This window comes from Melopsittacus undulatus, chromosome 4, assembly GCF_012275295.1.
Source record: "Melopsittacus undulatus isolate bMelUnd1 chromosome 4, bMelUnd1.mat.Z, whole genome shotgun sequence".
Taxonomy (NCBI): domain Eukaryota; kingdom Metazoa; phylum Chordata; class Aves; order Psittaciformes; family Psittaculidae; genus Melopsittacus; species Melopsittacus undulatus.
Genome location: NC_047530.1, coordinates 30,269,837 through 30,296,971, shown reverse-complemented (window position 1 = coordinate 30,296,971; position 27,135 = coordinate 30,269,837). Strand labels below are relative to the sequence as shown.

Here is a 27,135-nt window from a genome sequence, read left to right as displayed (position 1 = left end):
GCTCTTCGGGTCTATTTTCATTCATTGCTTGATCACTTTAATGTATTTGTATTACTGAATACTTGGGCCATATTAACTGATCTTCCATACCCCATGCTTGCAATTCATTAGCAATCATTTCTCTTCTCTGCACGAAGAAAGGAAAAAAGAGACGAGAGAGAGGGAAAATGAGAGAAAGACAAAGACTTGGGAAGAAAGTGAACAGCAATTTAGTACCCAGCCTGGGATGCAGCCTGCTCTGCTGCTTGGGATTTGGTTATATTGGGAAATTTTCTCTGGCGTGACCAGCACAGATTGATCAGCCAGTAGAAACCTGAGTAATAAATGCAGTTACCTGGTGTAAATCATTCTTTATTTCAAATTTTGTAAGCTTGTTCAAAGCAGTGCAAATACATTTGTGTTAGGGATTTGTGTTTGTGTTAGGTAAAGCAATCTCTTGGATCCCATTAGTGCAGAAAACCAACAAATTTTCCAGGCTTGTGCAATGCTGATGTGGGGGAGAGCTGGGCACCAAGCCTGTTTGTGGTCTTGTTCCTCAGCAGTGTTTTGGTTGCCCATGCCTGAGCTGGAGCTTGAGAAGAGGCTCAAATTCCCAAATTTGAGCCCTAAATTCAGTCTGTTCTCAGCAGCCAGCACAGCTGATGTACAATATTGCCATTCTTCATCTCCTGACATAGATAAAGTTCAACTGATAGAGCATAAAGCAAGAACCAATTTTGTCTACCCTTTCCCTGTGTTTATTAATTGAATGACTGAATGAACCATGGTGTTTCTCCCCCCTCTTGCCACCCTCTTCTTGAAAGTGGCACATGAATACAAAGTAAGCGATCAGGCACTCAGAAAGCTTTGCAGCTTCTCAGTAAACTTCCATTCCCTCCTCAATATGAGGATGCTTGATCTTCCCTGGTAGTGCTTTCAAGTCCTTACTGCAATAACACAATGAAAAACAGGCAAGATGTGTAGGCAGCTGCTAATCATCCTGTACAGAAACCTGCAGCAGGGGTTTCAATGACCGTGCAAGGTCTGAGTCTTTTTCAGCCATGGTGTAGGCAAACATGATGAGGATCGGAAGCCTCAGGCTTTGGGTGGAAGGGAGTCTCAAGCACTCTAAAAAAATCATGTTACCTTCAGCTCTCTGTCAGTGAGGAGTACATACAGCTCAGTCCCTCTGCTATTAACACTAACCCTTGACTTATCCTATATTGAGATGTTCCCTGTGACCCCATCTTTCTGAACTTGCAGCCAAACTCTGATATCTACACAAAAGTGGAGCCCGCAGCAACATAGCAGGTCGTGCCTATATTTCCCCACCTATATCTGTATGCATATTCACCTACCCCTCCCACCCCTACCTCTGGCAGTGAAGACATCACTTAGAGTCCATCTGTTGTCTAATCTCAAGCTCTCCGTCTCCTGTCCTAAAAGCAGCTCCACCAGTGGAAGAAGACAAGGCTGGGGGTCAGGAGTTGTCCAAGATAAATGTTTCTGGCATTTTCGTTGCATTGTCATAAATCTGTTTGGAGCCATCAGGCCACACAGTACTGTAGTGAGAGCTGGATTTCAGTTCAAACCTCTTCTCTAACCTCTCTGACAAATCTGCAGGAGCTGCCAGGAAGGTTAAACACTGGTAAACCAATTATGACAGAGGGAAGAGTCCCAAATGTGGCCACAGACACAGACAGCCCAGCTTGCCCATTTTGATGTCCTCCTACCTCTGAATGAGGAAGATGGTGCTAAAGGTTTCCATTGGAGCAGCCTGATATATCAAAGTCTTGGGAAGAGGGGGACAAGGAAACTTATCCTAGCCTGTATTATCACTGATGGCAAGTGATCTGGTGCCACTGCCCTGTAGGGGAGTGATCAGCACAGCCCAGGGAAAGCAGCACAGATATGACAGCACATCTGTTATCCACTGAACACTGGTGACAGAATGGAATGTAATCTGTGTGTTTACATTCAGAGATTAAAGACAACAAGTGGCTCCAGCAGGACGTGCTGTCCTGCAATGGAGAACAGAAAAGGATGCTTACGTAAGATGGCCTGGCAGCAGTGCCCAGGAGGAACAAGTGGACTCATTTTCTCCTGCAGGCAGCACAGAAAGGGATTACTACTGGGGGAGGGGAGGCAGGAACAGGGAGAGAGAAATGAGGAGTCCAGATGTCTACTCTCTATATGCGGCTTCCAAGGGCTTTGGAAATAAAATAGAAAAACCCCTACTGTTTTGTGCCATGAAGTCAGACATGTATGCAAGGAGTCCACGCTTATTCAGGACTGAGATTTTGTTATGTGACCTTAAGCAGAGCTGATCAGCTGGACCAAGTTCCCTCAGTCTTCTCCAGCACCTGTGAACCTGAGGTGCAGATTCTGCAGAGCTAAAAGTCAGTCTCTCCTTTCCACTGGGATGCAGCTGTCTAAATGTCTTGTCTCTCTCAGAGATCCCAGAGTACAGGGTGGGAGACCTGTAAGGGAACCATGGGCTGGCGGGATCCTCTCATTCACAGCTTTAGCAGCTTCAGTCTGTATTAACCCTGCTTCAGGAATCAGTGGCCATGGAGCAATTCAGCCCATTCTGGAACCTAAGTGCAAAAAGCGGCAAGCTTTGATTGGCCACAATACAATCAATCAGAATATAAAGAGTACTGCTAGTAGTGCTCAAGCTTAATTAGGGCTGAGAGCAGGAAAACCAAAATGCCAGAGGCTGCCTTACCTTACCCCTTAGAGGAATATGATTCCTGACACTAACAGACTAGAAGAAAAACATAACTTAGAAGCCTTGTGCCTTCCAAACACCAGGTGCAGCGCTATTGATATCTTAAATAGACTGTGATTGACCTTTTAGCTCCTTTTTGTGTCTTTTCTCATGGGAGGTAGCAGTCATTTCTGCCATGCTGACAACAGAAATGTTGCCATATGTGTGTGCCCAAAGGTTTATAAAATAGGAGAGGAGAATAAGAAACAAAAACAAGTGGCACTCTGCTTGCTATTACTCCCCTGGTCCCTTCTTGAAGCCACTTTCTGTATCCTTAAAGATGCCATCCTACTGGTGGTATGCAGCAAGGTGGGAGCCTGTCACAGGAAAATGTGCCCAAGTCCTATTTGACTTACTGCCAGTTGACAGCATGACAGAAAATTATCCCTAGCCAGTCAGCATAGCAAAGTTACTTTTTGAGTGATGTGCACTGCACAGTATATGGAGAGTGAGATCAATGGAGGACAATAGAAATCTAAATTGACAGTACACTAATAATTGTTGGCATTAACTAATCAGATGGGATTTTAAAGTTCACACTGTGAACACTGATATTTTCTGTGTGATGGGAAGACAGTTTGAACTATTTTTTCTATTAATAAGTGTTTGAAAGGCTGTTAGAAGAAATTATTACTGTAGTAATCAGAGCTCTCTGTGTGAAACCGTTTCATAGGCTTTGAATTTTGTAAAGCAGGAGATAGTCTGTATTGAAAATAGTATGAGCCTTTACCTGGATACCTAATAACAATGTGAAAGTTATATTCGCCTTAAATCATCTTTTAATTCACTCAGCAATATGCTATTTTCATGATAATCTCTGGAAGACAGACAGGGCCCAGGGCAAGGGGTTTCTGCCACCCTCCACTGATGGACAATAACTCTGCCCTGCTCCCCAGCCCCTCTTCATTCAGACTTCACTGGGCATACTTCACCCATACAGACTGTCCCAGGGGTTTGCCAAGGGTAACAGAAACAAAAGGTTTCTGGGTGCTTACGATAAAACTGCTAGATGCCACTGGCTTATGTGCCTGCAGCCCTGAGGGACCCTGCATCAGCACTACAGTGGGTGCCATTACGTTTGTGTAAGCAAACACTGTCACATTTATGTTCTCACCAATGAAGGTCAAACTATATCAGATTTAATGGCATCTTTAGACGACAGTGCACATGGGGTAAGAGATTCCCCTGTCTTTGCACAGGTGTCCAGTGCATCAGCTAGGGTTTATGGAAGAACCTGACTGGTTCTTACAAGTATAAACATCTTGATTCATAAAGATGAGAATGTTCTTTGCATCATAGAATCATAAAATCATTTAGGTTGGAAAAGACCCTTAAGATCATCAAGTCCAACTATCAACTTAATATTACCAGGTCTGCTTCTCAAGCAGTTGTGTGATTACTGCACATAATTTAGCATCAGGTAGCTACACAGAATGGCTCTAGCTCTCACTTGAACTGGGAAATAACGTTATTCCTATTTCCTGGAGTAGACCAGAGACTAATACTGTAACTTGTACTGATGTTCAACAGTGTTGTGCTAGCTATTCCATGTGAAATCCGAACCAACTTCCCTTTTGCCAAAGAATTATATTTATAACATAATACAATATTGCACAAGAAGGAGTCTGGAAATGAGCACTTGACACTCAGCCCACATCACAATAGATCTTGAGTCAAGGAAAAAATAACTGTTAACACCTTATGATACTCCTTCCCAGCAGCCTACATGAACAGATTCACTCCTGCTTTAAATGAAATCCTTTTGGTTTTGCCTTGTGTTCCCCACCCCTTTCTGCCTTTACCATATGATCAATACTGTCTAAGCTTCGGGAATATTATCAGAGCCATGATTGCAACCTCTAACATTATAATCCATAGGGTTGCTGGGAGCCTTAGAGCATCCAGGGTAAATTAATTCAGTCTAAGTAAAAGCTTTGAAGCTAGGAGCATCACCAGGCTTTTGAAGCTTAAGCCCTGTTTAGATTACTTGATTAAAGTAGGTCCAAAGCTTCACCAATCAATATATTTTGCTTAGGAGCAGTGTTGATACAGAAGCATATTTAATTGGATCTGCAGTACCCTGCCCAGAAGATGGTCCGTTAGAGCAAAATGAGGTAACACGCATGGAAGGGGGGGAGAGGGGCAAAATCACTGCCATGTTTTTGTGTGTGCCTGTGAGATTGCTTGCAGCAGTTGTACAGAATAGCCTGTGCAGAGAAACAGGGAGCAGGGAAATGACAAGAAAATTATAGGCTTGGAAAGAAGTAACTGAATCTTCTGTTAGTTTAAAATTGTAAAACATGTCCAAATGTCTGCACCTACAGATGTGCATGATTAAAGGGACAGCCCTGCTCCTCAGCCAATTCAAGTTTTGCTGCCAGCTTCAGTGGAACCAGGACTGATGGCCTGGTTACCTGGATGGAAGCATCTCTGATGAGATTACCAGCATTGTACCTGTGGGCCAATATTGACAAAAACGTAATTATTTGTTCTAAAGAAAACTTTAGTCTGACCATTATATCATAGTTGAGAAATGCCAAAAATACAGTCACATCATGATTTTCTTCTCACTTGGCAATACGAATGTGCAACAGGTAGAACAGGTCTTGGGGAGAGCACAGGTTTAGTTGTTCTCTTGCTTCCTTGCTTTATCCCCACAATTTGTTATACCTGTTTGGTTATTTATTGGTTATAAAATTTCTTCTAAGTGAGGTTCAGGCCAGGGCAAAGTAGTTGTGGGGAGGGGGTTTCAAGCCAAACCAAAGGACAAAACCATTTTATTTCAGTACAGTGCAGATACAGTTGGTGGTGTCCCCAGCAGACTGTGAGCAGGCTTCTGGGTAAGGGCTGCTGAAGCCTTGGTTACACAGGGAACATTTGGGCCAGAAGTGCCTGATGTCCCAGGCCCAGCAGGCAAGGGAGCTTGCCCACTCTGAGCTGCACAGCAGCTCTGCACCATGCGGGCACGGGGTGGCCTCTATCAATGAGCTGCTTTGGTAGGAAATTAGACATTGAGGTGGAATCAGATTCAGTGATGGTAACCAGGGTTGGATACAGCCCACGTCTCAGCAGGTCCTGAGAAGGGCAACAGAGCTGGCGAAGGGACTGGAACAAAAGTGTGATGAGGAGTGGCTGAGGGAACTGGGGTTGCTCGGTCTGGAGAAGAGAAGGCTCAGGGGGACCTTATTGATCTCTACAGCTAGCTGAAAGGGGGCTTTAGTGAGGTGGGGATAGGTCTCTTCTACCAGCAAGTAATAGGACAAGAGGAGACAGCCTCAAATTGTGCCCTGGGAGGTTTAGACTGGATAACAGGAAAAAATTCTTCACCAAAAGGGTGATCAGGAATTGGAACAGGCTGCCCAGGGAAGTGGTGGAATCACTGTCCTTGGAAGTGTTCAAAACCCAAGCAGATGAGACCCTCAGTGATAGAGTTTGTTGTTGGACTTGGCAGTCTTGGGATAGAGGTTGGACTTGATGATCTTAAAGGTCTTTTCCAACCTGATTGTATGAAAGAAACAGTGCATGCAAGAGGTATGCCTTCAAGGCTGCGGGGAGTGCAAACCCATGGCTTCGACACCAGCACTGGTGATTAAAAACAAGGCTGTCGTTTGTATCCCAATGGAAAACATAATCCACTTAGATTTCTAATTGGACTTGATTAGACATTTAGACAACTTTTTTTTTCAGTAGCAATTTAAATGAATTAGTTATATTTTCCAGCCTACTGAACAGATTAGATGAGCAAATCGTGTGTGACCTTCATGACGCAGTGTGCCCCATCTGCAATGCCTGAGTCCTGTGGCTCGTCAAGGAGCACTATGAGGCCTGACTCCACCTTGGTGCTAGCCAGCCATGAAAGCAAGCTGCTCCCTAAGAGACAGGGACCTCTCCAGCATGGACCAGCCCCACAGTACTGAACAAGGTGTGCAGGGCAGACCTAGAGACAATAGCCAGGTTCTAGTGAGAGTCCAGATCTCATCAGGAAACTTCGTGCTTATGAGGCAGCTCCAAAATGAAGCTGGGAGGTCAATACAATGGTGATGGTGATGGTAACCAGAGCTAGATACAGCCCACCAATTGCTGGGCAGGTCTGCAGTGACAAGGCATGTCTGGGAAGTCAGTCTGCAGGTCAGGATATGGATCAACAGGGTCCATAGCCAGGCTCAGACATGGCTGTGGCTGAGCAGGAGACTGGTACTTCTGCAGCACAGCTCAGACAAAGACTGACAGTGTGGGGCTGAATTGAAATGGGGTCCTGGGTCTGTCATCAGGGGTGTAGGTGGAGATCCCCAGATGAGGCTGGTCAGGGCCATTAATGTGTATTAGTGCCCTGATATTAAATCTGATGAGCATGTTAGGATACTTCTATGTCTAAAAAGAATTTTGCTCTGGAGCATCCATCCCTGCACTGGAAACAGAGCAGGTTTGCTTAGAAGAAAATGCGAGGCAATGCAACCTTCCTCTGCCATGTTTAGGGTCTATGCAGAAAGCGCTTCTGACCTTTTACACAGGACTCCCTTGACCAGCACAGCTGCTGCTTGGCCTGCTGACCCAGTGGTACAGCACAAGAGGTGCCCATGGAGAGTGAAGCGCAAAAGTATTATCTCAAGCATCTCACAGGCACTGATCATCCCTGTTGCCAACATAGCGCAATGAATGACCCAAGTGCACAGTGCTGATGATGCCTATGCAGCAATGCCATACAGAGGTGACAGAGCTGGTCCACAAAGTGTCTTCCTGCAGTACTATCTTAAGGGAACTGAGCTCCGCTGCTCAGAGCACAGCATGGATGGGATGCGCTGACCTGTCTCCTGGTTCGGTACCAACCACCCTGTGTACCTGCACCTAGGGGTCCCACCAACCAGTCTCTGACCCTCTGCACAGTGTGAGTGCTGTTAGCTCTGGCAGACTGAGGATATTCCTCACCAGTTAGCAATGGAATGGTTTGCATGTCACACCATATCCCCACACACCTCTCTGGATGTGTAACTAACATACACATTCAGACTTCGGGAAAGCATGAGCCACAGTACAAGACAAAGTGCAAGTCTTTATTGCTAGAGGTGACTCAAGCCAGCCAGGATGTGCTGTCTACTTAGAGGCAATAAATCCACACAGTGTTTGCCTCTGTGACAGACAGAGACTGAGGCAAAAAATATGCAGTTTGAAAGTTCAAATCTGTAGATAGACAGGCAGTGAGACATCCCGGATAATGCTGAGATTGAGACTGGGGTCTCTTCCAGGAGCTGATACCTCGCCAGCAGATTGAGGAGATGAGACCCAGTAATTTAAGAAGTCTCACTGTTAAGGAGATGCAAACAAAACACACTGGCCCAGATGAAAAAGTGGGCAGGGCAGGACCTTCTCAGCTAATTGCCCTTTCCCTTGGCAGCCCCTTTGCATTCCCTCTCATACTGCAGTTCCAAGCTCTGTCCATCAGCCTACCTAGGCATGGGCTGAGCCTCTGGCCCAGATTTCCCAGTCCTGGCTCCCAGGAAGAATTTCTGCCTTAGCAAACATATCCCTTCCCTCTGGCAGCCCCTTTGCAGCCTGAGTCATACTGGGGCTTCAGGCTTTTTCTCCCTCCTAACCAGCAAACCCTGGCCATGCCCCAGTGAAAAACTTCCAAGGGACTAATCCTTCTGGCATCCCATCCCTTCCTTTGGCAGCCACTTTCAGCTTCTCTTTTTGTCTCAAAGTCTGTATTTTATAGTAACATGTCTTCTTTCTAGAATCAAATATGTTTGTATTTTTATATGCATCAGACAGTTGTCCTCATAGTGAGCTCTCACGTATTTTAGTGGCGTTTACAGCCTGCATGGATAAACAACTAGAGGCGCTTGAAGGGAGACAAGCTTTACCTGCTTTGAGCAAATAATCTTTCCTTCTGCCCCTCAACCCTGACCCAGAAATGATTATAATTCCACCTTGCAAACACAGCCAGGCACAGTTATTGCTTGGCTGTTTCAAGATGAGTTGCTTAAAACAAACAGGAAAAGAAATCTCCCAGCTCTTGGAAATAATTAATCCTTTTTTTTACCACTGCTGCTTAACCCTAAACCAGGACACCCAATGTGGGCTTCAGACCTCAGCTACTCATGACTACTTGGCCTTGTCCAGTCCTTACTTGTCTGGCAGTGACTTGTCCTACAGAGCAGGGTCCCCTGCATGATCCCTCCAGTCTCTGTAAACACTGCTGTCAATGGAGATGATCTTACCAGCACGATGGAGGTGACTGATTTGCTTCCAGTTAGATACGTTGTCACAGGCTATTAGTTTTACTGCAGCCTCATTTGAAGGGAGTGGTAAAGCAGCAGGGCAAGCAAACAGCTGCTGTGTGTGTGGGAGCACCAAGTGCCCAAGCAATTAGGCTTCTTGCTCACCAAATTCAAGCAGTCCCCTGTTTTCACATTTGTTTACACTTCAGCTTACTAAGGCAAACACAACCCGTGTGAAAGGTGAGGCCTAAGTCAGACACGGGGTTAAGACAGAGGGTTCTGCTTGCAAATAGCTGCAAAAACAGAGATAAGAAGTTGCAGAGGGTTCTTAGCACCCAGGTTTCCTGTTGGAGGCAGCCAGCCTGCTACCACCTCGGATATGGTTCAGTTGCCCATATGAAGCAAAACAGGATAGTGAGGAAACAGAAAAGAGAGTAGAAATGTGGTTTCTCAGCAGCAGAGACACATCCCGACGTGGCCCCCAGGACATGGTTGATGAGTATCCTTCAGTCATTCAACAGGTGGAATAATTTCAAGCTGTGATCTTGTTCTTACATCAGCACCGATGAGCCTCCACCCAGCACACTGGAGGTAATGGAGTTGAGCCTGACTGAGGTTCAGGAAAGCCCTCCAAGCAGTTTCAGTAATGTTTATCTCTGGCAGCCAGGTGAGGAAGCCACATGAGGCAGCTGGGCTCTAGGTGGTTAGGAGCAGCCACAGTGCCAGGATGGTAGCAGCGGTGGCACAGAACAGGCAGCCCTGATGCTTCAAAGCAGGCAAAATGCTTTAGGAAGTGGTGAGGGTGAAGTCCCTCAGAAACAGAAGGGCTGGCAGAGGTAAATCCAGGTCGGCTTCCTACAGCAGATACAGAGCACTCGCTTCTGACAGGGCTTCTCCCCCAGTCCTTTCCCCATGGCTCCTGATGCCTTGGACAGCACCAGTAACCCCAATGCTACCACCTTCTGCTCCTTGGCTGCCAGCAGAAGCTTTCCTTTGCCTTCTCTCCCTCCCTCCCTACCCTGTTGCAAAGCTCAGAAGTTCAAAGTGGCTGACAGAATGCTGTTTGCAGCCTTTTGGACAATATTCCCCAAATCCATTGCTTTTGTTGCATGGTGGATCACCAGGTAGATCTGCTGCAGGCATGTCTCCTTCCCACTGCTGCGCCAAGAGGAGGTAGCAGGCAGTGGCCATCAGGAACAGGAGCAGGGTCTCTCTTCCTGATTGATGATCTGCTTCTCACAATACTGTAATACGCAAAGCCAGTTGTATTTGATTACACCCCGGGTAGCATGGCTTCTGGAACTGAGATGGTGAATGAACCAGGTTGGAATAAGCAAGTTATTAATTAGCATGCTGATAGCAGAATAAAGCTATTTTTAAAATCACTGAACAGCACTGCTCTTTACTATGATTGCAGAGATTATGTAAGAGGATGATTAAAATCAGGTCCCTGCATCACAGACTGATCCCTGTTTTAGAGATGCAAAAACAAGGCTGCAAAGGAATGAGACTGTATTATTTTAACAGGCTGTTTGCCTGTCCTAATTAAAGGCAAACCAGCCATGTCACCAACCTCTCTGCTGTCATTCTAACTCATCCTACTTCTCCTGTTAAATTTTGCCAATAAGACATTTGTTTTTTAAGACTGGGTGTGTACATATGGAAATGTTGGCTCAGGAGGAATCTGCTGCGTCATCCCGCAATACGCAGCTGAGTTACCGGGTGTCCCTAACACACAGCTTCCAATTCCTACGGTGCACCTACCAAAGGTGCTTCCCTCCTCTTTGCTGTAGGATGGACTAACATTCATTTAAAAACACAGGAGGAGAAAACTGTCATCACTGTCGTGGCGCATTGCCTAACTGTCTGGAAACAGGTAAGTAGAAGTTGTGTCTCACCAGCAGGAAGATGCTACATTTCAGGACCAAGCTACCAAAAAGATGCTGTTGTTTTCAATGACAGTTACTTGGGAAAAGCCTCTAGAAACTGATTGTCCTTAAAGACCTGGAGAGAACATTGCTTATGATGATCAGTGGAGATTTTAAAATGTTGTGTTTACAGCCTCCTCTGCTGTAATGCGCAGATTGCTGTACATACACAGTCATTATTTGATTTCTTACACCACGGTGAATAGCAGCACTGCTGATCAAACACAGAGCAGCACCAATTCTAACACAAATAGGAATATAAACAAAACCTGCAGATTTATAGGCAATCAAACTTATGTCAAACAGAGTAAGATGAAAAGCAGAGTGTGTTTGTTATTCTGACAGATGTTTGCTGTGCAGTGTTTTCCACAGTTTCTCGCCATTGTTAATCATCCCTATTTTATGATGAAGTTTAAAAACTCTTTGATTATTTTATGTGGGTTTAACGTGCCCAGTCAAAGCATCACACTGTGTTAAAGTGGAAGATTTATTCCTTTATAGTATTTCTTTAAGAAGCAGAGGTCACAGAAACCATTGTTCTTTCATTTCCTGGCCTAATACAGGATCTGGGATTCATAGAACAAAGCTTTTTGTCATTACTTACATGAGCTTCTTTCTATTCAAGCCAACTTCACCAGGCTGTATGCATACATAAGCAGAAGGGTAAAATGTAGCCCCTTTATGGCAGAGTCTGCAGTAACATATGTTGTTGTGTAAAGAAAGGAATTTAACATGGAGGCCATACAGACTTGACTATTTTCTATAGTGCAAGACACCCATCAGGTACCTGTTCCTGCAAGCGAGCCGGGTGATCCTGGGGAGCCAAGGTTTCCCCTGGAGTGCCCTAAGCAGGTGAGGTCTGTTCTGTTGCTTATTTGGGTCCCTGAAGCCTCACACCTTTGGCCCTGCGGCTGCTGAACTTCAGCCAGGAGACTGCAGGGGTGTCTGGATGAGGATGTGTGGTAGCTCTGCACCTCAGTAAGCAGCACCCTGTTAGTGCTAGCTGGCCTGTTTGGACTTCTGTAACCAAAATTCGCAGTGGAAAACCTCCCAGTCCTGTCCATGCTCTATTACACACTTATACAACCACACACCACATCCATTTCTGCACCGTGAGGAGGAGCAGGAGCCCTACCACCATGCTGAGCATAATCCGTGATGGAAATAAGGCTGTTGAGGCTGGAGGTAGGACAGGTGCTTATGTAAGTGGTTGGTTGTTTGCATCCTTTATAAATACCCAAATGAATGATCAGACTTCTGTGTTAATTGGCAATGAAGTAAAATTTGCAGCTTGAGACTGTTTTGCCCATAGCAGGCAAATAGCAAGGTTGCACAAAAAGCCCTCAGCACAACTGGGATTCACCGAATCTCAAATAGTGTGCCTGATTTAAACAGTTTGAGGCCCTCACATAATGCCCTATGCTGAAACATGCCCAAGACCAGTCACTTGTCAAGCTGTGGAGGCCATGGGTCTCCTTGCTCCACTACACGTCGCTACAGATCCATCCATAGACCATGCTGCGTCATACTTGCTTAACTGGCAGCAGATGGGAGGGGGAGATCCATTAGAGGAAGACAGTCCAGAGCACAGTTAAGTGTTTTTTCCTTCTCATCAGTCTCCTCTCATCTCATCTCAGTGGCTGAGGTTGGTTTTTTTTCTCTTCTCTGTTCCATTGCTGCAGCAGCGGGCACAGAGGAGAGGTTACAAACTGAAACCTTTTCAGGCAATACACTGAAGTATAAATTGGCTGGTCAGATGTGGGGCTGAGCTGCTTTCTGCTCTGTTATGTACATCTTGCACGTTTGTTTCTTCTGCCACTCTCCTTTCCCACCCCCCCCCCCCCCCCCACTTGTTTATATCCATTCTGTCCCTCAGATGCCTGCTGTGGTCATCTCCTATACCAACTGCTCAGGATGGTATTAAGACAAATGATGGGAACACTGCTATAGCTCTGGGGCAGATGGAGTTCCAGCTTTAGCGACCATGCATTCTCATTATGCAGCTGAGAACCATCCTCCTGCTTCAGCAGCATCTCAGACCACACAGTCCCTTCCTGCCACAAGGCAGAAGACTAACGTGGCAAAAGAATTAAAGGGTCCTAGTGCTGCAGAAACCAGAATAAAGGCTGGGAGGGTTCATGTGAAGGTTAGAAGGTGGTGTTTTTCAGGATGTTTTATGTGTATCTACACTGATGGATACGTTCATTACTGCATCTCCTGACTGTTGCTGACTTTTTAAAAACACACAATTCCCAGTGAAATCAGCTTTGTTTCCAAGCTGCAGAACTGCTGAGAAAGGAAGTTTGGGCCCTAATGTAACACCCATTTAGTACGTATAGCCATTTGCACACGGCAGCAAATTAACATGAGCTGGTACCTACTGCAGTGAAGATGCAGGTAACATCCCACAGGGGCTAGAACTATTTAATAGTGAAGGAATTCACTTATTAAAAAGAACCTCACTGTTGTTTTTCCCTTAATATCTGGGCATATTCTGAATATTCACACAATTACAATTGTTCAATTGATGCAACTCAGTAATTTTTATTGCAACTGGAAGACAATACATCACAGAAACTTTATGGTAGGTTTTGGGAAAGTGTTATTTACAATAATAATTGATGAAATAGTTTGTCTTTGGCAATATGATTACACATCAAGAAAATGTAAAATGCAAGTATGCCTCTAAATCAACATTTTCATATTTCCTAAAGATCAGCTGATTGCACTTGCCTTCGGACTGCTCATTTAGGTAAACACAAATACAACATCACTGTTCATTCCCCATCACAGTTCGTGTTTTAATATTGATGAAATTGGCAGTTTCAGATACCAAGTACAGGAAAAAAATTGGCTTATCTCTGTACTAAATTAACTTATTGGCCAGTTAAGGTCCTGTGACCCTCAAGCATTGATACTAAATCTCTTGGTCTTTTGATTGCTTTATCACTTTTTTTCTGTAAAACAAAATATTTCAGAAATTACAGATCAGAGTATAAAAAAAATGTACAAGTCCATAATGCTTTTCATACACACACAAATCATTCCCCCCAACATTTTACATCATGGCAGTTTTAAGTAGTGAGTGTGAATGATGCAGGCATGGGAACTGGTTATCAGATACAGGTATGACTTTCAATTGCTGTCCCACACATGTACTCAGGAAATGTACAATGCTCTACAAACTGAAAGATGTACGCAAGTTCAATGTCATCAGAATGAAAAAAGAAAAGTCTTGGGATTTCAGGCCACAAAAAACAAATGAAAAAGATTCCCATCTCTAGATGGTCAGCCATCCCAGAATCCAGCATGGAATTACAGCATCCAGTAAAATCTCTTCTAGCACTGAGGGCCAACATGAGTTGTCACATCCCTTAAGCCCTCAGATGATGAGCTCTCATCACTGCTGGCCTGATCCAAGGCCCAATGAAATCCACTGAAAATAAAGAAGTGAAACAAAACTCCCTTCCATCGACTGTGAAAGGATGTTACACCAGGCTGATTTCCCTCTCTTTGCAAAAGGAAATGTGATACAGTAGAAAAAACATTATATAGCTTTAGATAAATATACCTTGTTTCAATGCTAAAACAAAACCCAAACTCCCAAAACCAGGAAAGGCTACTTATTAGAACAACTCAACAGTGACCTTTAAATCAGTTCTGGTTTCAAATGTACACCAGCAAAATACAGCACCATAGACACATTAGGTTGAGACTTATTTTTTGGTCAGTGAAGCTAGTACTTGTTTGCTGAACTGTGGAAGAATTATAAGGTCATGTACACGATCAAAGGTAAAGCAACCCAGCTGACAAGTCTCTGCTTAATTCAAGAATAGCCAGTACTAAAAATAAAAATGCAAAAACAAACCCCCTAATAAACCACCATCAATTAATACTTTCTAAATAAAAGGGGATTAACGGATGAATTCACAAATGTATGCAGATTTATACAGAACACCGAATGTTGTGTGTAAATCCTTATAAACTCCAGCTCAAAACAGAAACACACAAAATGTATAGTTTGACTTACACATCCCATTTCAAAGGAAAAGAGACATCATTACAACTTGGTAACTGTGCTAACTGCAATATAAACCAAACAGAAATTCAAAGTTTGGCAGTTAACTAAGAAGAGGGTTATCACTTAGGTTATATAGCAAAGTGTTGATGTATATTACATAGAGTAGTATAAATAATAAAAAAGTATTATTTAAATTAGATCACAGTGCTGCATTATGTGCATAACAGTGTTTGATATATTACTGGAGGGCTGTGAAGAACACTACTAAAACTTAACTGGTCAAACGGTCAACACTGATACTCTGTTACAATCAAGAGGATGCATGGTTCAAATGCCCTTTTGGTGGCAAAGTCAAGAAAACATTTCAAGATATTTCCTGTAAAATATGCCAATGAGCTATTCAGGCAGCAGTGACATACCTGAAGGAGCTGGGTTTGCGTTCTCCATGGAGTGAAGTAAGTTGCATTGCATCTGAAAGTGGAAATGCATTCTCCCAGTAAATTTATTCTGATCCCAGAGCATGGGAGAGCATTAAAGAATGCTGAGGGACACATTCAAGAAAAACTGGTAATAATGGTAACAGTGAAATGGTGAAGGTTTCCAGGAGCACTTGGGTGTCTATAGCTCCGCTGATGGCAAGTGAGATCAGACACCTTCACCTCCTAGAAAACCTCAGATTGTGCCTATCTACATCTTTAGACAATTTGGAAGCTACAATCTCAGTGAAAATCAATCACTGCTACCCAGAAACTGGGGCAAAGTGTGTTTTGGTCATTTCATCCTGGTGCCAGTTGGTGTACAATTTAAGATTTCATTCTCTCATGCTAAAGCATGTCGATGTAACTGTACCTCACTCCAGTGAAGAATGCAGCCTCCAGAGTTTCTCTGTATCTTTTCCAAAGGTAGACAGTAATTCAGTCGAGCACTGGGAGCTGATGCCTCTCCTTTGAAATTCCATTCTCCTGTTAATTTAAGAAAGGAGCCAGAGAATGGACCTCAACCAGAAAGAACAGTCATGGAAGAGTTATCTAGTTATACATGGCGCACCTCCTCACTCCCACATCAGGCTTTTCAGCTGTGAACCCGTGATCTTGGCAGAACTACTGCTGGCTTTGCCAGGAGAAGATCAGGATCAGACTGCTTTCAGAAACAGCTATGGGGTGATACATTAAAGCTGCTCAACACCTGTGCTTGAATTTTTAAATGCAGGCAGAATCTGCATCAAAATGCAGTAGGACACCCAATTCCTTGCAGAACATTAAGCACAACCAGCAAATTTCACCTCCTTGCAGACACTGATGAAATCTGCTTGTGATAGTAGCTCTGCCCTGCAAGAGCCTCTTGCTGCAAAAGGCATATTCCAAAGCAACCCACTATGAAGTCCAGCAATCCCTACAACTCACACCTCCCTGAAACTCATCACTGAATGCTTGCTGACCTACTGGGATTCCCCAAGCCCCACCTGTCTTGCAGAAATGCTAATTTGGCAATACTGATAGAGTGAGGAAAATGGAAAGTTAAGAGATCTGACAACTTCTCACTCTAAAATGGCTTAGTAAGGAAAGCAAACAAGCAAACCCAAACCACCTCATGTCTGGCAAGTTAGTAATACAGTGCAATTACCACTCCCTTTTGGCATGTTTCAATCAAAGTAGAGACAACTGGATTAAAAAGCTGACATGGTATATTTTGGAAACCAAACTAGTCTCGATTGTTATAATAGAACTTGCCTGACTGTTCTGACAAAGCTGCCATTGTCAGCCAGGCACAAAAACAGTTTAAAAGGTGACTCCTAAGTATTTTATACAAATCCAAAATCTGTACTTCTCACCAACAGTCAGAGTAGGGGTCAGTAAGTACCAGTTGTTCTTAAATGCAAGAAATAATCTACTGATGGCATTAGTCCCCAGCCAAACTGCTGGTTCCAGAATGTAACTCTGTAAACTCCTACCAAATAATACCTCTTCAGCAGATCACACTAGGAGCAACACATTTTACATGACGATAGATGCCTGCCAACATTTTAGGTTTACCATCAAGTATATAAAGGAGTTTTTGAAGTCTTAGATTATATGTATGTATATAGAGATAACCTGCCTAATTAGATATTTATGCAAAATGACCATTTTCTAAGGTAATACTAATGGTAATCATATACTTTGTCACCGAGAGTCCACATTAACAAATGGTACTTGTTCAGCAGACACGGATCTCATTTGTACTGACACGCTGCAATCAATGAAGCTGCTCTGGAACTGGTGTCGTGACTGCCGGCAGAATCCAGCCACCACCACACAATCACATCGCTTTCTCTGGAGGACAGAGATGGCTGAGCCATGGTTTGAGTGTATTTTCTGCCACTAAATCTGACTTTTCAACACTGCTTTTGGATAAGTATTAAACCACCCCTGAGCTGGTACAACTGTGCATTAATGAGCAAAGGCAGTGGCAAACTGATACTGTAGTATGTTGTATTTCAAATTACTCTCCCCAAAGTCCATATAAAACAGAATGAACCAGTTTTCTTGTGCAGTGGTGGTGTGGTTCACTACCTGCGGACTCTCGCTGTAGGGAGCGTGAATTGGGGCAGAAGCCAATTATCCCAGTCCAATCACATATGAGAAAAGCTATGGCTCATTCATCTCTGTGCTAGCTGGCCAAGGGACTGGTCCTTCCCATTTTCCAACAACTTTATTCTAAGGGCTGCAGGCAGCCAACAGAAGTTAGTATCCATGTACTCCTGACTTAACCAAGGCTGGCAATTAACCCCACTGGGAATCAACTGAGGGAGGCAGAGGGCTGTTCCTTGCACTATCACTGCCTCTCTCCTTCCTTATCTGCATAGTTGGCAGTTGTGCTGGGCTCCAGCAGCTGTCAGGCAGCTCCTGAAGATCCCAGGACACACTGGGTGAGATGGAAGAGAAGCACCATTTTGCTGTGATGCCCTTAGTGTGGCCCTGTTTGTTACATGGCAAAATGCTTGCAGAGCACCGAACAGGTCCAACCAGCCTGCCCTTCAGTCCTTCCACCTCCTAACTGAACACACACCACAGGCATCTCCAAATGCAATTTTCAGTTCACTCCCCTGAGTGGGAAGTCAAACCCTTCTTTAACTCACTCTCCATAAACTAGATCCATCTTGGTGAAACTGCTGCCTGAAACAGCTGTTAAGGATAAATATAAACCTGCATGCTTTTTAAGAAACAGACCATTTTGTTCTGTCAAGCGGTTGGTTCCTGGGATTTTCTTCTTGCCTCTAGGATATTCTACGTGTAGAATTTATCATGCCAAATTCATGAATCTGGGTGAGAGAGACGATCTTACTTATCTCACAGCTTCCCTCTGCTGTAGGGATCTCCAGTCTAATAGCTGTCATCACCAGGAGAGTAGCACTATACCTGAATCACACTCTCTGTAACACTGGTTATTCTCTGGACACCTCAGTAAGGCTCCTGCCTAACTTCATTTTCTCATGGCAAATTGGCAAAGCTATTTTCTTGTCTATTTATTCCTGAATCACATCAGAGAGTTTTCCTCAGTTAACCTCCATTATTCTCTTGATTCTGTCATACACACTCACTACTAAATTTGCCCTCAGATTATTGCGTCATGTTACACATGTACAGACGAAGAAAGGACACAGTTTACTTGTTGTTGTTTTTTTTTCTTTTTTTTCTTTTTTTTGTTAAACAGAAGTAGGGGGCGGGGCTGAATGTGCAGACAAGGCAGTTTAATTCAACCATCCAAGCCCTACCAGAGCATGAAGATTTTAATATTGCAGAGTAAGTTCCCCAACAGTCAGTGTTTGTCCCTGAAGAAGGTTAAACCTTAAACACCTGCTTCAAAAAAAAAAAACAAACCAACAAAACAACCCAACAACAACAAAAAAAGAAAGAAAGAACCAAAACAAAACAAACAAAAAAATAAAACCCAAAAAAACCAACTCTAAGCCTAAGGGCTTAAAAATTAGAGGCATAGCCTTTTTCTCTATTTTCTATATTTATATGAAAATAATTCATGCTTCATGCTAAATACATTATTTACCTTACAAGAACTTTGTCATCTTTGAATAAAAAAAATCGTTTGCTTTTTGTATTCCCCCCCTCCCAAAAGGAATCCATGCAATGTGGATCAAATTTCTTCTGCTGGCTACGCTGGTTGATCTGGAAACTTTTGCTGTCACTTTTTCACAGATGAATCCTGACTGATGGTAACTGCGCGCTCATTTCAGAGGGCAGTGTAGGAGATCTTTTGTTGAACTTCTGAGTTCTACTGTTCACCAATATGCTTTCCTCTCATTTTTAAATACAGAATACTACTAATGGCAGGTTTTGTAGCTTTGTTTCCCCAGTTAGATCAAGGATTTGATCCACAGAAACAGATTCTGATGTATTTCCTTCCTTAATATCTACTGTAATTTCTTAGAGTCGATTGCTTTTTACTCAGGCAGTTTAGAAGACATAGCTTGTTTTTCCCTATTCCTATAATTTTTTTGCACACAGTGCCAATCTTCGGGCTTATGGCTTTTTGAACATTCTTGTAATTTAATATAGAAGACAGAACTCAATGATTAACGATGATACTAACAGTGACCCCCCCTGCTATTTCTTCTCGTTATTTCACTGAAACCCATTGCATACATAGTTCAAATTTCCCCCAAACTTGAAGTTATCAGTCTTTACATTATGAGCCACGTATGAGTATGAGAAGCACTAAAAGTGCATTATGGTTTGCGTAGTTGCCACCAGTGGCCGTCCAAAGACTTCTATGGCACAGTGTATCCAAGTGCTGCTAGATGGTTCTTGGTGTTGAGAAGTATGTGCCTCCTCCTTCCCCCAGATCTCTTTATTCACATTCACTTCTAACCCAATTGTAAGGCCATTAAAAACAATTCTTAAGGGCCAGGCCTGAAAGATTTCTAAATTACGCACAGCTCTTCTAGTGTAAGAGGGATTTCCAAGTACCCAGTTTTACTCCCATCACATTACTGTTGATGTCACTGCGTATTCAACCATGCATTTTTGACAAGCCGGAGAAAGCAATGGTGATTCTGGCTTTTGTTATTTGTTAACTTTTTGTCTTCAGGTAATGAAAAGCTTTTGTAAATTAGCTGAGTGTCAGTATGAGTTCTATGGCTTCAATCTCCTTTAAAAATAAAAATCTTAAGGGTCAAAAAAAAAGAAACAAAAAAAAAACCAACAAAAGAGAAACAAACCAAAAACAAATAGAAAGAAAAACAAAAAAGGAAAAAATTGCTGATATTGCCACAAATCATTAGAATTCACCTGACGTGATGAAACAAAACTTTGTAAGTTCAAACAAATCATTTATTTGTTCTAATTTTTTGTGGTTTCCTTTTGCTCTTTCTGCCCCTTTGCCGTCCGATTGGTGATGTTGTTCAAACAGGACCTAATTCCTGCTAAATGCAGAAGTGATCCTGCAGCTTCTTTCATCTCCTCATCGTCACTCTCAGGGGGCTTTTCTGTACGTCTCTTTTTAAGAGGCAGTGTGTCACTTGGTACTTTTTTCACCTTCATTAAATGTTGTCTTTTCTTGTGCTGGGACGCATACCCACTGTCAGCTAAAGAATCCTTGGTCTCCTTCCGATTTTGCTTTTTGTCCTCCTCTTCTGTTTCACTATGGCTCTCGTGGCTCTGGAAGCTAACTTCACTTCTTTCACTGCTGTCCTGGCTACCTTTAGTTGCAAATTCATACTGGTCGTCAGCAGAGGAAGAGGAAATGGAGTCACTTGCAGGTGATGTGCTCCTATGGTTGGAAGATTTGGCACTGCTGTAGTTGTGATCCTCCTTTGGGTCACCGCTAACAACTGGAGAGCCACAGGACTGTTCGCTTTCTGTACGCATCCGACAGTTGGTTATTCCGTTCCTGTAAAAACAAATCAAAGCAGTCTCAGAAGCCACAGAGATGTGATCCTGATTCAGTGCAGAAGATGACAAATCCAACTGACCAATAACCTGAAATTATGACCATCAAAGTAATGTCCATGCAAGATGGTTTCAAAGCCTGACCCAAACTGCTTGTGAATTGGCTCCACACATGAAACACGTCAAAAGAAGTAATGGCACAAGAGACAGGAGCAAGGAGGGGATGGCTGCAAATAAATGATGTCTGAACAGTCCTGATTTACCTTTCAAATAATAGTTTTCACTTCCAAAAAAAATTTAGAAGAAAAAAACACACTATTTTATTTACTGGATATTAAAGAAAATCCTCTCCCCTTTCCATACAAAATGATATTACCAAAAATGCTGGGGAGAGACACTAGCTTTCTGGAGTACTTTGCCTCCTCTCAAAGACTCTTTTCCAGCAATAGTGTTCCAAGGGCAGGAGATGCTTCACATGGAAGTAGCACAGCTACCATTTATTTAGGGCACATTCCAACAGAAGGAGCAACTAAGCATAAAACCCAGGTCCAGTCACATTTCTGATTCTGATATTACAAATATTCTTAAAAGCAATATAATTTTAAGCCCCTAGCTGCCAACAAAATATTACAGTGTGTTTATAAACAAACAGCAGGGGAAAAAAAGGTATCTGCTTTTGTTCTAGAAGTTGTCATGGTTCTATGGCACTCGGTGCTGTGTGAACTACTGTAGCATGATACATTAAAAAACTAACTGTTCCTTTCTGCATTGGAAAGTACTAGAGCCACTGACTTTAAAGTACAATGCTTGCAAGTCTGTTAAAGAAGGGACTGATCCTGTGCAGTACTTAATTCCTGCAGGAAAAAAGGAGGGGAGGATGCTCATCATTGAATAAAGGCATCATCACTGCCACCCCAATTTCACCAGCCTTGGACCCCTCTACCGGTTAAAAATCCCCAATAAACTGGTAACACTGTTTAAACTATCACATGATAAACTGCTGTAAAATCTGCTCTTGCCATCTTCATGCTATCACTAGAGTGCTTTTGCACACTCATGGCAGTATTGGATTAAAACCTTTTCTTAAACACATGCACTGAACACAGGTACTTCTTAAGATGAATGGCACAGTGGCAAATCCAGAGTATTACTGATCCTCTGCTTAGAAAATGAGACCTGCTGAGAAAGGTCTCAGGGAAGGGACCTCACTTCTGGTTTCTAGAAGGAACAGCAGAGTATTATCCATTTCTGAAAGGTAAGGCTGAAAGGTGGAAAATGAAGAGAGATGTAATTCCACAGTTCCTATAAATCTAACTGCTCTCGTCTGTAGATCTTGCTAAAACAAGAAACAGGCTTTTGTGAACCAGTGACAGGACAATGCTACAAGGTAGCAAATTAATCAGCCATTCCAAATTTTCTCATTTACGGTGTTTTGAAAAAATGTATATACTAGAAGGCCCAGTTATTAGCAAAGAAAGCCTCCTGTCAACCTCTTTGCTCAACAAATATTTCCCCCCACGTTTTTGAGTAGCTTTATGATCCATAAATTATATACAGAACCCAGAAGGAATAAACAAAGATCCTTCAATTATTAATATCTAAATGCAATGTCATTCATGACTGTGCAGCAAGCCAGCTGCATTTACTCTGTGATGGTTTGCCACTGCAGGGGTTGTCATTAAAGGATGCCAAATGCTTAAAAGAAGAAATCATCCATACTAAACTAGTTGTAAGGTGAATTTATAACCAAGTCCTTAAGATCAGTCATTACAAGGAAGCATATGATGCATTTTAAGTGACAGATTCTTCATTTTAGGGTAAATTTACATTTAAAGATGTTTTACATTATCATAAATTAGCATAAAATTAAAGTTACTTGATTTTACTAGGCAGCTAATAGTCAGAGCAATGTGGCTTAATAAAAATCACTTGATACTAATTTTCCATTAAAAAATAGCAATAAATTCTTGCTCCAAGGAAACAAACACAGGATAGGCTGGGTGGAAACTCAAATGGGATTCCTACTGGCTAAGTTATTAGTGAACAAAGCTTCTGACAGATGGGACTTAAATCAAGATGCCCATTTTCATGTTACTAGATCTACTCCTGTTAGTTTGTACTGAGAGACCATCAATAAAAGGAAATCTACAGTTCCATGGAGGAAAGCAACCATGTGTCAAAAAGACATCCCTGATTTGCCCTGCTCTTGAGTCTCTGGTGTTTGCTTTTACATAAAAGGACTAAAATTTGGATTCAAAAGCTCTGCCCATGGGACTTACTCCAAATCCCAATCGTTCCCAAAAAGCATAAAAATAGAATGAAAGGCCCAGGGATTACAGAAGCAATGTCCTGACAGAAGCTGTACTACTATGGAGTTAGCATCCCACAGGGAGTACTGCAAGGAGGGGTGATGATGAAGGAAAACTGAAGACCACAGAAAGGTGCAAAAAAGAAATAACTTAAAAAAAATGGGAGGAAAGGGAATACCACTCCACTTGAGAAGAAAGGTTATCTATGGTGGAACTGGTCAGGAAATGGAAAGCATTTGCATCTCAGAAAAACCTTTGGGTTTCACTTACATTTTGAGAGATTTCCAACCAGTTCTGTTTAGGGAAATAAAAAAGGAAGAGAAAGCAGGTCAAGGAAAGAATTAGCAAAGGGCGTCTGCAGAAATTAACAAGTTACACAGGCAGAGTGTTTTTATGTATATCCACCATATCAAAAGTAATGTACCCTGAAAAGAAATTAATCTGATTTGTATCCTGATAGGCAATAGTTCAAACATAAGATACGACAAATTACTTGCAATTGGCATTAATGAACTGAATAAACTAATACTGAAACCATTCATATGCTGCAGCTGCTTCTGACACATTCTAAAGCTTTATATTGCTTTTATACCGTCACATACTCACTAAAAAATAAATGTGATCTACTTAGTTCAATCTAGATCATGAGTGGACAAAACTGCCCTGGGCTTCAGGGGACACACTTTGGCCAGCTGGATCTATTTTTGCTCACAGTTCAGGTTATAACTGTAACTTTGCTACTGAAACAATAACAGATTTTTTAAAACAAGTGCTTGCTCTGATGTTTAGACTATTTTGAAATTACAGGGGAAAACAAGGTATTTAAGAATTCTGTGCTTACTATAACAATGAGGGGAAATTTATTTCCAGTAATACCTTATTTTTTCCCATTTTTTTCCAGAATTTTGTTTCAAAATTTCCAGAAACTGACAATTCTACATGTTTTAAAGCGGTGGCTTGTACTTAAGAACAGGACAGTCTCTAGAACTTTCCATCCTACTGACTTGGACTCTCTTATTTGCTTGAGGGATCTGAACCATAGTTGTAGAGATAGAAGTACCATGCACAGATTCCTCTTAAAATATTTCAAGTTGGCTGTAGCAGAATGATACAACCCTCAAGCACTGCAGAGGTAAGTTTGGACTTTAGAAAGCCAGACTCCATTCCCACTGTTAGTGGATAGGAGTTCTCCTACTAATGTTATCAGCAGCCAGATGGGGCTCACAACAGCTGGATCTCAAGTCTCAGTAAGGAAATACTGTTCTTTGCACAGTGTTAGTACCTCTGCCTATAAAAGAGGTCCTCTTCAGGATGAGATGAAAGTATGTCTCGGTTATTTTAACAAGGACAGATACATCTTCCTTAAATTTCTCTTCTAGCTTTAAAAAAAGGTAACCACATTCTGTTTGCTAAATGGCAGAAAGTTTTGCTAAAATATACTTACAGTATGCCACATCAAAGACAGGTGCATTCACTGACGAACCAAGCAAACCTATGTGGAGGTTAAGTATCACCTTAATCTACCTCTGATCCCCCTGGATACCAGACACTGTACCCCCACAGGTGACAGGTTTTGGTATAGAATTGGACACACCCATTTAAAAGTTACAAAGAAAGCAGTAGAGGTAAGTTGGGTTTGTGGATTTTGACAGGTTCCAGGTCTGATAAAAAAAGAGTAACTTTTTCTTTTTTTTTCACGGTACAGGTAGCACAATTCCAAAGGGAAATTCAGGACAGTCAGAACTTTTACCTACAGGTAGTTAACTGTTACTTAAAACTACTACGTACCAGCAGACAAGAGAATGAGCAAACATTTTAAAAGTAAGTGGTGCTCAGCTGCTGTATGATGAAACTGCATCAGCAGTTACTGAGTTAAAGGTCAACAAGTTGGTCACACTATTGATAGGAGCTCTTACAAAGGTACTTCACTGAATGACTGTATGCCAAGGACCACAATAAATACCAGTCATGAACTGCCAGCAGAAAGAGCACTCTGTCAGCGTCAACAGCAGTTCTGCAGACTAACTCAGCCTTCTGCATTTTGCAAGAAAGAATTACCAAGATAGCTAGCATTTTTGTCCTTTAGTTACTGAAGGATTCCTTGCTTGTTAAAGGTGAGAAGGAGAATGCAATGCAAAAAGGATGGCTTGGGGTTTGTTAAGCTGATCATGCCAGTAATAAGCAAGAATGTTAAGAATATATAATTAAGAATTTATAAGAGGATTCCCCCCCAAAATAAAGGAAGGGCAGTAGCTTTATTCAGTAGCCAGTGAGGATGTACTTGCTTTCCCCCTAGGAACAGGGAGCCTTTTGTCTTGGAACCCTGAATGGAATTTTTTTTTACTTCAGAAAATTTTCTTGGAAGCTTGTGTTCACAGTTTACAGGTAATTGTGAAATTCCTCGAGAATGTCATAGTTTAACCCCAGCCAGAAAGACTGCTGCACAGAACAACTGTTCATCACCTGCTGACTGATACCCAGCCCAACCTGAGCAGCAGCTGGTGGTTCCTAGTCATCTCCCGCCAGTTTATATAGTGGGCATGACATGCTGTGGCATGGAATACCCCTTTGGTTAGTTTGGGTCAGATGTCCTGTCTCTGCTCTCTCCTGGTTTCCTGTGCCCCTCCTTGCCAGCAGAGCATGAGACTGAAAAGTCCTTGATCGAGGTAAGCACTACTGAGCAACAACCGAAACATCAGTGTGCTATTAGTGCTGTACTCAGACTAAAGCTGAAACACTGCACTGCATCAGCTACTGGGAAGAAAACTAACTCTATCCCAGAAATTAAGACGGAAAAGCTACAGGTGTTTGGTTAGAAAGGAGAATTGAAAAAAAAGAAAAAAACCCATGTAATTTCCCATTAATTTTTAACCTGCAATAATCAGAAGAAAAAATAAAATAAACATGTATTTCTAACAAACACTACCAAAAGCAATCTAACCTATTCCCTGGGCATACATGCCATATGAAAAAGTTTTGCCTAAATTTTCAACTAGCCTGAAACAGTATCTTGAATTCATTCTGAAGAAACACATGCTAAAAAGGCAGTTAAGCAATGAAGTCTACGTCATCCTCCATCCTGGCATTTCTGACACACCAAACAGCAAAGAGAATGGCAAATCAGCGTTTCCCAAATCCTAAAGGTTTTACCCCCCCTCCTTCAGGTTTCCTACCAAGCCGGCCTCTGTAGCAGTGAGAATTTCGGCAGAGGAAAAGAAGGACTAATACAGAATTACCAAGGATGTTAACAAACATCATGATGAAGATGTCTGGTGAATGTACAGAAATCGTAGTTCAAACAGCCCTAATATTGTATCAGCTTCCAAGCTGATTTCAAAGGGCTGGTGTAACTGGTAACACCTTACTCATGTGGAAGGTGATTATATATGATAGACCAAGTTAGGAAAGCTAAGGCCCAACTGGAGCTAAACTTGGCTAGGGATGTTAAAGATAATAGGAAGGGATTTTATAGGTATGTAGCGGCTCAAAAACAGACTAAGGACAATGTAGGCCCCCTCCGGAAACTTTCAGGAGAACTGGCTAAACAGGATTTGGAGAAGGCTGAGGTTCTGAACGGCTTCTTTGCCTCAGTCTTCACTGGCAAAGGCTCTGACAGTACCACCCATGTCTTGGAAGGCAGACGCAGCGACTGTGAAAACCTAGACCTTGGGCCCACTGTAGGAAAGGATCTGGTTCGAGACCATCTTAAGAACCTGAATGTACACAAGTCTATGGGACCTGATGAAATCCATCAACGGGTCCTAAAGGAGTTGGCGAATGAAGTTGCAAAGCCACTGGCCATCATATTTGAAAAATCATGGCAATCAGATGAAGTTCCCAATGACTGGAAAAAGGGAAATATAACCCCCATTTTCAAGAAGGGGAAAATGGATGACCCAGGGAATTACAGACCAGTCAGTCTCACCTCTGTGCCTTGCAAAATCTGTGAGCAGATTCTCCTGGAAGGCATGCTAGGGCACATGAAAAACAACAAGGTGCTTGGTGACAGCCAGCATGGCTTCACT

General features: G+C 42.6%; 1 protein-coding gene across 3 annotated transcripts in view; it reads right to left on the bottom strand.

The window, feature by feature from the left end:
- Nucleotides 1–20,093: 20,093 nt before the first annotated feature.
- The window catches only part of FOXN3 (forkhead box N3), a 137,737-nt gene continuing 130,695 nt past the window's right edge, over nucleotides 20,094–27,135 (bottom strand). For all 3 annotated transcript variants that reach the window (XM_034061934.1, XM_034061936.1, XM_034061937.1), the window contains one exon: nucleotides 20,094–20,802. In XM_034061934.1, coding sequence (XP_033917825.1) covers nucleotides 20,253–20,802 — 550 coding nt within the window. In that variant the 3' untranslated portion in view covers nucleotides 20,094–20,252. The remainder of the gene's footprint in view (nucleotides 20,803–27,135) is intronic.